Source organism: Chlorocebus sabaeus, chromosome 10 (genome assembly GCF_047675955.1).
Source record: "Chlorocebus sabaeus isolate Y175 chromosome 10, mChlSab1.0.hap1, whole genome shotgun sequence".
Taxonomy (NCBI): Eukaryota; Metazoa; Chordata; class Mammalia; order Primates; family Cercopithecidae; genus Chlorocebus; species Chlorocebus sabaeus.
In genome coordinates, this window is record NC_132913.1 from 88916379 (window position 1) to 88929069 (window position 12691).

At 34.7% G+C, this 12691-nt stretch overlaps 1 protein-coding gene across 5 annotated transcripts in view; it reads right to left on the minus strand.

The window, feature by feature from the left end:
- Positions 1 to 10950: 10950 nt before the first annotated feature.
- LOC103217647 (C2 calcium dependent domain containing 6) overlaps positions 10951 to 12691 on the minus strand; it is a 73925-nt gene continuing 72184 nt past the window's right edge. For 3 of the 5 annotated variants that reach the window (XM_038001743.2, XM_038001745.2, XM_038001747.2), the window contains exons 12-13: positions 12640 to 12686; positions 10951 to 11523 (exon numbers count right to left, since the gene is read on the minus strand). In XM_038001743.2, coding sequence (XP_037857671.1) covers positions 11086 to 11523; positions 12640 to 12686 — 485 coding nt within the window. In that variant the 3' untranslated portion in view covers positions 10951 to 11085. The remainder of the gene's footprint in view (positions 11524 to 12639; positions 12687 to 12691) is intronic. The other 2 variants (XM_038001744.2, XM_038001746.2) reach the window with 1 other exon arrangement.

Below are 12691 nucleotides of genomic sequence, written 5' to 3' on the forward strand. Positions count from 1 at the left end.
TGTGTGTGTGTACCTCACTGCCCTGCGATACCAGTGCATGCACGTGGACCTTGCCACTGCCATCACACTGCCCCTGCTGGTGTGCATGTGCATGCCAACCCCACTGTCATCATTCCAACAAAGCACTTCTCCCGGCACTCCCCATTGGAGTGTTGTTGCCCAAGGACCAGGAACACCTCAGGCCCTCCAGCAGATGCTAACCTTGAGGGGCCAGAGAACAAAACAGCGTGCCTGGTGCTAGGCCCCCAGGGTTAGAGCCTTGACCCACTGAAATCATCCAGAAATGAAGCCAGTCGACTAAACTCAACTTATACCACAGCCAAACCCTCAAGGGAATCAAATAATATAAAAGCAAGAAGCCCTATCCAAAGGACAGCAACTTTAAAGATTAAAGGAACATCAGCTCACACAGATGAGAATGAACCAGTGAAAGAACTCTGGCAACTCTAAAAGCCAGAGTGTCTCCTTACCTCTGAACAACTGCACTAGCTCCCCAGCAATGGTTCTTAACCAGACTGAAATGGCTGAAATGACAGACATAGAATCCAGAATCTGTTTGGTCGCAAAGTCATCAAGATTCAGGAGAAAGTTGAAACCCAATTCAAGGAATCTAAGGAATCCAGTGAAATGAGTCAAGAGCTGAAAGACAAAATAGTCATTTTAAGAAGGAGCCAAACTAATCTGGTAGAGCTGAAAAAACTTACTATAAGAATTTCACAATACAATCAGAAGCATCAAAAGCAGAATAGACCAAGCTGAGGAAAGAATTTCAGACCTCAAAGCCCAGTTCTTTGAATTAATTTAGTCAGAAAATTTTTTTTTTAATTAAGAAAAATGAACAAAATATCTGAGAAATACAGGGTTATGTAAAGAAACCAGCCCTACAACTCATTGGTATCCCTTAAGAAAGGGAGAGAGAGCAAGCAACTTGGAAAATATATTTCAGGGTATTGTCCACAAAATATATAGTCTCCATCCCCAAGATATATAGTTATCCCCATCCCCAAGACATATAGATGACCATCCCCAAGACATATAGTCATCAGATTCTCCAAGGTCAATGCAAAACAAAAAATATTAAAGATAGAGAAAAAAGGGCAGGTCATCTACAAATGAAACCCCATCAGGCTCACAAGAGACCTTTCAGCAGAAACCCTATATGCCAGAAGAGATTGGGGGCCCATATTCAGCATCCTTAAAGAAAAGAAATTCCAACGAAGAATTTTATATCCAGCCAAACTAAGCTTCATAAGCTAAGAGGAAATAAGGTCATGTTCAGACAAGCGAATGCTAAGGGAATTCTTTACCATCAGAACTGCCTTACAAGAAGTCAGCAAGGGAGTGCTAAATATGGGAGTAAAAAGACTCACTAATCACCAAAAAAAACACCACACTTAAGTACATAGCCCACTGACACTATAAAACAACTACACAATCAAGTCTACATATCAACCAGTTAACAACATGATGAGAGGATCAAATCCACATAAATCAATATTAACCTTGAATGTAAATGTAATGTGCCTCCACTTAAAAGGCAGAGTGGCAAGCTGGACAAAGAAGCAAAACCCAACTGTATGGTGTCCTTAAAATACCCATCTCATATGCAATGACACCCATAGGCTCAAAGTAAAGGGATGGAGAATGATCTATCAAGCAAACAAAACAAAAGAGAACAGCAGTTGCTATTCTTATTTCAGACAAAACAGACTTTAAGTCAACAACGAGAAAAAAAAGACAAAGTAAGACATTACATAAGGTGAAGGGTTCACTTCAATGAGAAGATTTAACTATCCTAAATATATATGCACCCAACACTGGAGCATCCAGATTCATAAAACAAGTTCTTAGAGACCTACAAGGAGACTTAGATAACCACGCAAAAACAGTGGGAGACTTTGACACCCTACTGAGAGTATTAGCTCATCGAGGCAGAAAACTAACAAAGATGTTTGGGACCTAATCTTGACATTTGACCAAATGGACCTAACAGACATCTACAGAACTCTCCACCCCAGAATAACAGAATATACATTATTCTCATGTGTACATGGCACATACTCTAAAATTGACCACACAACCAGACATAAAACGACTCTCAGTAAATTTTTAAAAATTCATACCAACCATGCTCTGGGACCATAGCATAATAAAAATACGAATCAATACTAAGAAAATTGCTCAAAACCATATAATCACATGGAAATCAGACACCCAATTCTGAATGACTTTGGGGTAAATAATGAAATTAAGGCAGAAATCAAGAAATTCTTTGAAATTAATGAGAACAAGGATACAACATACCAAAATCTCTGAGACCCAGCAAAAGCAGTAAGAGGAAAGTCTGTAGCACTAAATGCCCATATCAAAAGTTAGAAAGGTCTTAAATTAACAACCTAATGTCACACCTAGAGGAAGCAGAAGAATAAGAGGAAATCAACAACAAAGCCAGCAGAAGAAAAGACATAACCAAAATCAGAGCTAAACTGAACAAAATGGAGATGTGAAAACTGATAAAAAAAGATCAATGAAACCAAAAGTTGGTTCTTTGAAAATATAAATAAGATTGATAGGCTGCTAGCTAGACTGATCAAGAAAAAGAGAGAAAGATCTATATAAACACAATCAGAAATGACAAAGGGAACATTACCGTCAATGCCACAGAAATACAAAAAAACCTTCAGAGACTATTTAAAACGCCTCTATACATACAAGCTAGAAAACCTAGAAAAAATGGATAAATTCCTGGATACATACAACCTGCCAAGACCTAACCAGGAGGAAACTGAAACCCTGAACAGACCATTAATGTGTACCAAAATTGAATCAGTAATAAAAACCTGCCGACCAGCAAAAGCCCAGGACCAGATAATTAACAGCTGAATTCTACCAGATGTACAAGGAAGTTGTACCAATTCCTACTGAAACTATTCCAAAAAATTAAGAAGGAGATATTTTTATTTAACACATTCTAAGAGGCCAGCATCATTCTGATACCAAAACCTAACAGAGACAACAACAACAACAACAACAACAACAAATTTCAGGTCAATATCCCTGATGAACCATTAAAAAGTGGGCAGACACCTATCAAAAGACATATACACCACCAATAAACATATGAAAATATGCTCAACATTACTCATCATCAGAGAGAAATGCAAATCAAAACCACAATGAGTTAACAACTCACACCATTCAGAATGGCTATTATTAAAAAGTCAAAACAATAGATGCTGGTGAGGCTGTGGAGAAAAGGGAACGCTTATATACTGTTAATATAAATGTAAATTACTTTAGCCACTGTGAAAAGCTGTTTGGAGATTTCTCAAAGAACTTGAAACAGAACTACCACTTGACCCAGAAATCCCATTACTGGGTATATACCCAACGAATATAATATTCTACCAAAAAGACACATTCATTTATATGTTCATCACAGCACTATACACAATAGGAAAGACATGGAATCAACCTAGACTCCCATCAGTGGTAGACTGGATATGGCAAATGTGGTATGTATATTCCACGGAATCTGATGCAACTATAAAAAAAATGAAATCATGTCATTTGCAGAAACATGGATGCAGCTCAAGACCATTATCCTAAGGGAATTAATACAGGAATAGAAAATGAAATACTACACGTTCTCACTTATAAGTGGGAGCTAAACATTGAATACCTGGATAGAAAGAAGGGAATAGATACCAGGGCCTACCTGAGGGTGGAGGGTGGAAGGAGGATGAGTATCGAAAAACTACCTATTAGATACAATATATGCTACCTGGGTGATAAAATAATTTGTACACTAAGCTCCAGAAACATGAAATTTACCCATGTAACAAGCCTGCAGAAGTAACTCCTGAACCTAAAATAAAAGTTGGCAGGAAAAAAACAACAAAAATTAGTAGTTTCTATACACAATGAGCTAGCTAAAAAAGAAATCAAGAAGGCAATCCCATTTACCATAGCTATACTAAAAATAAAATACCTAGGAATAAATTTAACCAAGGAGGTAAAAGACTTCTACAAGGAAAACTATGAAACACTGGGGAAAGAAAGAAGATGCAAGCAAATGGAAAGATGGCCCATGTTCATGAATTGTAAGAATTAATATTTTTAAAACATCCAATGCAGTCTACAGATTCAATCCAATTCCCACTAAAACTCCAATGTCATTTTTCACAGAAATAGAAAAAATAATCCTAAAATCCATATGGAACCATAAAAGACTCCAAACAGCCAAGCAATCTCGAGCAAAAAGAACAAACCTAGATGCATCAAACTCCCTGGTTTCAAATTATGTTATAAAGCTATTGTAATCAAAACAGCATGGCACTGGCACAAAGACACATAAAGCAATGGAACAGGCAGACAGCCCAGTAATAAACCCAAGTATTTAGTATTTATAATTAGTTGATATTTGACAAAAATGCCAAAAACACAATAGGGAAAAAACAGACTCTTTAATAAATGGTGTTGAGAAAAATACATATGGCTCAGAAGATGAAATTGGACACTTATCTCACACCATACACAAAAATCATCTCAAAATGTATAAAATACTTAAATGTAAGATGTGGAAATGGGGAATTGTAAAGTTAATGGAAGAAAACATAAGGGAAAATCTCCACAATACTGGTCTATGCAATGATTTATTGGATAGGACTCCAAAAATGCAGGCATCAAAAGCAAAAACAGACAAATGGAGTTGCATCAAATTAAAAGTTTCTGTACAGAAAAGGAAACAATGAACAGAGTGAAGAGACAAAACATGAACTGGAAGAAAATATCTGCAAACCATACAGCTGACAAGGGGCGAATATTCAAAATATATAAGGTACACAAACAACTCAAAAGCAAGAAAATAAATAACCTAATTTTAAAATGAGCAAGGGATCTGAACAGACATTGCTCAAAGGAAGACATATGAAAGGCCAATAGATAGATTAAAGATACTCAATATCTCTGATCATCAGAGAAATGCAAATTTAAACTACAATATGATGTCATTTCACGCCTGTTACAAGAGCTGTTATCAAAAAGAAGAATGATAAGCGTTGGCAAGGATATGGAGAAAAGGGAACCCCTGTACACTATTTGTGGGAATATAAGTTAGTACAGCCATTTTAGAAAGTAGTATGGAGGTTCCCAATAAAACTAAAAATAGAATTACCATATGGTACAGCAATACTACTTCTGGGTGTATATCCAAAGGATTTGAAATCGGTGTATCAAAGAGATATCTGCATCCCCATGTTTACTGTTGTGCTATTATAATATCTAAGATATGAAAGCAACTTAAGTGTCTATCAACAGATCAATGGATAAAGAAATGTGTACACAGTGGAACACTACACAGCCTTAAAAAAGAAGAAAATTCTGTCATTTGTGATAATATGGATAAAACTGGAAGACATCATGCAAAATGAAATAAGTCAGACACAGAAAGACAAACACTGCATTATCTCACTTATGTGTGAAATCTTAAAAAGTCGATCTCATAGAAACAGAGAAGGTGGGTACCAGAGGCTGGGTGAATGGGAAGAAAAGAGGTGAGAAAAAGAAAAATATTGTTCAAAGAGGTATGAAGTTTCACTTAGAATGCAGAAATAAGTTCTAGTAATCTATTCCACTGCATGGTGACCACAGTTAATAATAATGTATATTTCCAAGTTGCTAAAATACATTTTTAATGTTCTCACTACAAAAAAAATGATAAATTGGTGACGAAATAGATATGTTAATTATATTGATCAACTCTATAATATATACGTAGATTATAAGATCACATTGTATCTAATGAATATACACAATTATTTGTCAATTAAATTTTTTATGAAAAAATAAAATTTAAAATTTAAAATAAAATTTAAAAGGCTGTGGATAAAATAATTGCAAGGTGCATTTCACATGCATAGTTTTGGTTGATTCAAAGTACAGAATTAGCAAGGACAACGTTTTGTGGAGATTATGGCATATTTCCCAACAGTACCATCAATCATTAGTAAGGGATTCAATGAATGGAATTCATGGCTTAAAGAGGGCAGTTATATAAAATGGATGAATAGGAGATATGAGGTTAATGATGTCACATATATCACTCTCTGCCTTCCTTAACCCTAATCTTCTGCAAACCCTACAGGCTTTTAAACTCAAAGACTCATACATTATTAGAGCTCTTACCACTTGCCCTTTGTGGAAATAATCTTGCAGCCTTATGCCTGACATTTAGTGTGTCAAAGCTAGATGGTTCATCCATCTTAAGGGTATTAAAATGATTGCATTTCCTATGACTATGTGATTGACTTAACTACATACAGTGAGGCCCAGGAGTTATAATATATTCAGAGTTTCCACAGCAAATGCCTCAAGACCCTGCAGTATTTTTAACTAAACTAATTCAACAGATGTTTACTACTGCCTAACATGGACTCATCACTATTAGTGGTGAGTTCTAAGTAGTAAGAGCTCTAATTATGTATGAGTCTAATTATGTATGTATTGAGTTTAAAATACTCATTATTATTACTAGATAGTAAGATACAGTGGTAAATAAGACTAAATCTCAGTACTATCTGTAATTTAAAGTCAAATGGGAGTAACAGACAATAAATGAGTAAAGAAACATAGTATGATACCAGGAAATGATATATGAAGAAAGAATACTAGGAATGGAGGAGGGTGGATGGGTAGATAATTACTTTACATAGAGTGGTCAGAGGAGCCCCCCAACCCACCCTCCATTAAGGAGGGAACATCTAAGCAGAGTCCTAAATGGTGTGAATGAATGAACCCTGAGAATATCTGTGGGGGAGAGCATTCCCCTGATGGAGAATAATATTAGAAAGATCTTGAGGCTGGAATAAGTTCGGTTTGTTCAAGGAATAGTAAGAAGACTAATGTGGTTGAAGCAGAGTGAACAAAGGGAAACATGCTAACACATGAGGACAGAAATACTAAGTGGGGGGGGGGCATTGTAGATGATGGTGAGAAGTTTGGACTTTATTCCAGGCATGAAAACATGCCATTGAAGAATACTGATCAGAGGAGTGACATGATTTAGATCACATCTTTACAAGATCGGTCGTGCTGCTATTAGAAGAACAAACTAGACAGAGGCAAAATTGGAAGCAGGAAAACTCAGCTTTTATAGCAGACAGGAGAGATGAAAGTAGCTTGGTCTAACTCAAGGTGATAGCAATGACAGTGGTGGATTTCAGATATATTTTGAATACAGAATTAACAAGACGTGATGGTGGACTGGATATAAGAGATGAGAGAAACCACAATATCAAGGTTGACTCCTACGGTATTGGTCTTAATAGTTTAGAGGTGCCATTTATAAGAATATAAACTCCACAAGAACATTTATTTTTGTATTTTTTGAATATAAGCTCCACAGGAACATTTATTTTTGTCTTTTATGTTCAACAACACATTTCATTGACCTAGAAATAATGCCTGGAATGTTTATATGCTGAAAAGATTAAATGAATAGGGAACATTAAGAGGAGGGAATCTAAGTTAGTGGAGGTGAAATTAAGAATTCAGTCTTCGTCATGTTAAGTTTGACATTTCTATAAGATATCTAAGTGAAGTAAGTTTTTACATATACACTCCGGGAGTTGATGGAAGAGCCCCAAGATGTGGGAGTTATTCATTTACAAATTATATTTAAAGTTACAGGGCTGAATGAATAACCTATAAAGGTTAGAGAAAAAATAAAATACAAGGACTGGGTGTGAGACAATCTTACATTTAGAAATTGGAAGAGGAGACTTCCCCAGCAAAGAGTAGCCAATGAAGAAGGAAGAAAACTAGGAGAATGTAATATTACAAAAGGCCAGTGAAAAATATCAGTTTCAAGACAAAAAAGGTGGAACTATTTTGTCAAATATGGCTAAGAAGTCACAGAGATGAGGACTGAGAACTGATAACCACATTTGGTAATATAGAAGTCACTGGACTCAGTTGTGGGTTCATAAGAATGTGTTTCAGGGTTAAGATGACAAGGGTATGGCTGTAAGATCTGTTAAGACCTCAAAAAGATTTAAGGTGGTGACTCATAGGCCTACTCAGCTAGGCAAAAATTATTTTAAGAATCATAAGTAGCAACTTAGGCCTTCTTTGCCAGACAAGGGCACTTCTAAATTTCTTAAGGACATTTTGCCACAGCACCCTGACTCTCAGCCCAAGGAAATAGGGGCCTGACTTGAAGATATTTAGAAGTGTAACATTTGACTAATTTAGATATTAATTTGATACACAGGAAGCCCACAAAATCTTTTAAGAGAATAATAGCATCTTGGACTGAAAGGAACAGGGGTAATTTAGAAAGAAAAGACACATATGTGAAATTTCAGTCTTCACTGAAAGCAAAAATGAAAAGACACATTTGAACTTTCAACTTCCCACACACAGAACATGGGCTGCAACTACAAACAAAAGTATTTCTTATGGAAAAAGGATTATTCAAAGGGTAAGGCTAAAACGTGAGGGCAAGGCCAAGAACTTCAGAATTACTATGGTCAACTGACTGATGTATGCCTCACGTTTTCCCTCCCTCTACCTTTATAACGGAAGTGTCTGTTCCAATTTTCCTGTTGTTGGCTTGTCATTGTATGTAGGGGACAGATAACTGGTCTCTTCAATTCATAGATTTTAAGTTTCAGAGGAGTCATACCTAAAGAGCCTCACCCACATGAACCTTAGTTAGATAATAAAATTTTGTAGTTCAAGCCTGAGCTTGATACAGTAATAGCATGACATTGAGGATCTTGGGAGTGAAGTGAGTATATTTTGCATGTAGGAGGAATATGACTTACTTGGAACTTAGTTAATCTCCAAATATGGTCCCCGATGTACAACCCCTCCCAAGATTCATGCCCTTCTGTAGTTCCCTCCCATACTGAATCAGGACTGAGCATGGGACTTGCTATAATCAACAAAAGGTAGTGAGGGTGACCCTGTGCTCATCCCAAGCCTATGTCTTAAGAGGACCTGAAGTTTCTATTTTTGCATTTTGGAAGCCTTGAGCTGCCACATAAAAAGCTCAGCAGCCTTGTTAGACAGATTATATAGAAAGACCACAAGAAGAAGCCCCATGGAGAAAGAGAAGGATAATTCCCGAGATTACATGGAAAGAAAGATCTATATATTATCTATCTATCTATCTATCTATCTATCTATCTATCTATCTATCTATCTATCTATCTAATCTGAGGTGTGTGTATATATATATATACACACACACACACACACACACACACATACACACACACATATATCTGAGACAGAAAGAAGGAAACAGACACATCAAACCAGATGTTCTTGCATCCCAGCTGAGCCCAGCCTTAACAGCTATTCAAGGTGTCAGACATGTAAGTGAGTGATCATAAGTGTTCCAGATCAATCAAGCTCCTAGATAACTGTAAGTCTATCTAACATCCAACATTAAGTAGAGCAGAAGGACTGCCCAACAAGCAAGTCAACCCCCCAATATCTTGAGAGATAATAAAATGTTTTTTTCAATCCACTTGGTTTTGGAGTGGTTTGTTATACAGCAATAACTTACTTATCAAGTGAAAATTGAATATTTTGGAAGTCAGATTGAATGTAATACATAAATTAAAAGGTAAACTACAAACTATGTGCCTATACAAGTGGTTAATATCTTGAAAATAAAAAGAGCTCATTATAAAACCTAAACAAAACCCCCAAGTCTTCAAAAGAAAAAAAAGGACAAAGGACATGATCTGTCTACTCATAGCAGGGAAAACCAAAATGACTAATGAGCAAGAAAAAGTGTTAATCATTATTTAAAAGACCATTAATACTCAAATACTGTTGGTAAGAATGTAAAGTGGTACAGTCTTTCTGGAGAGCAATTTGTTAGCATGCCATTTCTGTAAATACATTAGGAGATAATCACAGATCCACAGATCCAAATAAATAAGCAAAAGAATGTTGATTTTAAACTTAATGTCCAGTAACATGAAAACTGTTTAAAAACTTATGGAATATTAATATTTGAGGATATTCTACATCTTGCAAATTTTTCAGAAAATTCAAGTGGCATGCATGTAGTCAAAAAATAAAAATTATATGTCTATTTTGATTCAAGCTTTTAAAATTCATAAAAATATATGTATATATGCATAAGAAAGACTAAAAGAAAATAAAATTGTTAAATGTAGCAGTAGAATTATAACTGCTTTTATTTTCTCTTTTACATTTCTCCCCATTTTCTAAATTTTCTGTGACTGTGTATTACTTTCAGAACATTTAGAAAAAACAAGAATGTTATTTTTAAGTTGTATTAATTAAGCTATTGACATAGGTAATTGAGAATAATTCCCAGTTAAAATTATACCTTTTGAAATTTGGGAGAGAATTTAGAAATGACCTAGTCTGATCTACCATTCAAATAATGAGAAAAATAGATCTAGAGACTTAGGTGCCCAAGCTAGTATTTAGAAGCATAATCTTACTTAGAACTCAAATTCTTTATCTTCTGACCTATATATCTTTTTTATATCATTTGATGAACTACCTGTAATAGTGATTCCAATAAGATATAAAGATGTAAGTAGAATGGCTGTCATTTTGAGAAAGTCTAGAATTTGATGTACCTTTAAATTCGCACTTGTATTCTCATTTTAAACTATAAAATTATTTGTAATAAGGAGAACATATGCTATTTCCTATAATATAATAGTTTTATTAAGAATTTCCACTGAAATAACTTCCCAGGCTTTTAAATTTCCTTTGAATTTACATTTTGTTATTGTTGTTACACTTTCAGCTGAATTACCAACCCATGAGATTAATTTGTATTACTGGCATCTCAAATCACTTTGCTTTTCTTGAAAGTTTTTTATTCATATTTCTTGACTGATATAAGTAAAGTAGGAATATTTAATATACTTAGACACATTTCCACTTGGAGACATTTGAATGCATTTTCAATTTATTTGTATTTAATTTTTTAAATAGATTATTTTGTGTCCCTAGTCTTATACTTCTAATATAAGGGCAGACACCTTGAGCTCAAGGCCTTCTTTTGGGCCTTGGCTTTGAAAGCTATCTTTTAATTTTTAATCTGGTGGAAACTAAGCCTGTGTTCTTCCTTTCAGCTAAGTTAAGACTGTTGTTTTGCCAGCTAATTTCTGTTGGAGGTGAAACTAAGTTCCTTCTCTTTGGATTTATACAGATACTCCTGAAATTTACCTCTGATAGAGATGAGTCTGCTTTTAAAATGTTATCTTTTAATTTTACTTCTGATGGAAAAAACACATTTTTCATTTTTCTGTCTGGCATGCTTTCTGACTGACGTTCACCTAAAGGTGGTACTCTGCCTGCTTTTATTATTTCCTGGTTAGAAATAGTGCACAATGAGTGCACTTCTGTGGGTGAAGGTGTTGATTCATCACTTTTAGAAGCATCAGCAGTTGAATTATCTTGGTCCAATTGGTTCAAAGTTGGTACAGTCAGGCCTTTCTCAGAATCATTATCCAGTAACTAGAAAATACAGCAATAAAACAAACTACCAATTAATCATTATTGACTGGAAAATTTTACAAATTAAGAAAATGACTCAAAATCAATTGTACTCTTATCCTTTATCGCAACAAATTACCATTATTATTTATGAATTTTAAATTCCTTAATAAACATGTGAAATTCTTTACTTGCCTGAAACCATGGACTGTAGAATACTATCCATAAAAATGATAAAGCAGTGGTTCTCATATATCCAAATCTATAAATCAGCAACATCTCAAAATAAAAAATCTGAGGGTCTGACATTCTACTATTATTATACTGCCACCAATATATCATGAAACAAAGGAAATTTTAACAGCAAAACGCACAAGGAATGATATCATAAATCACAACTATATAAGAAAATAAAGAGAATATTAATAGCACCACAGTACCAAGAACAATATTGTAAAATAAAGGATGGCCTGTTAAACTAAATAAATTTAGCTTTATGAAAAATTCTCTATATTATCTTCTTTTACTCTCCTTGAACTGGGGAAAATAGTAATACATACTGACTCTTCAACTGTCATTTGGGAGCCACTGACCCAGGAATGGAAATCATTAAATCCTATTTGTCAAGCAGTAAGTGAACATTTTACTCTTCATTGGTTTACATGGGGATCCACTGCTTTATGGAATGAATACCTTATGTAAATTTAGTTGAAAAGCAAGTTATATTATGTAAACTCTATGTTTTGTTTATTTCTATTATAAACTATAGAATATTATTTTCTGTGCAAAGTTTACAATATGATAAAAGATTTTGGTAAGAAAGAGTAAAAACTGCAGTTAGGTCTATGGCATTTATTTCTAAGATCTTATGTAGAACTTCAAGCTTTTTTCTTGTTTCTCCTTCATCTCTTCCTCAACACATTTTGTCCCCTATCTTCGTATTTTTAAATGTTACTATTTTATGCAGAAGGCTCTTTCAAGAGTGTAACTATACAGATATCGCCATAATAGAAACCATAAAACAACTGAGTAACTTCTCAGATGCCTTTCTCTATCTATAAATATTTCTCCATTTATAAATATTTTATCCCTTTATAAAATAATGACTATTAAAAGTTCTCTTCCAATTTCCCTTACCTCATTTGGAGTAGTTTCAGCTTCCTCATTTACAAGAGGGATATCTGCTTAA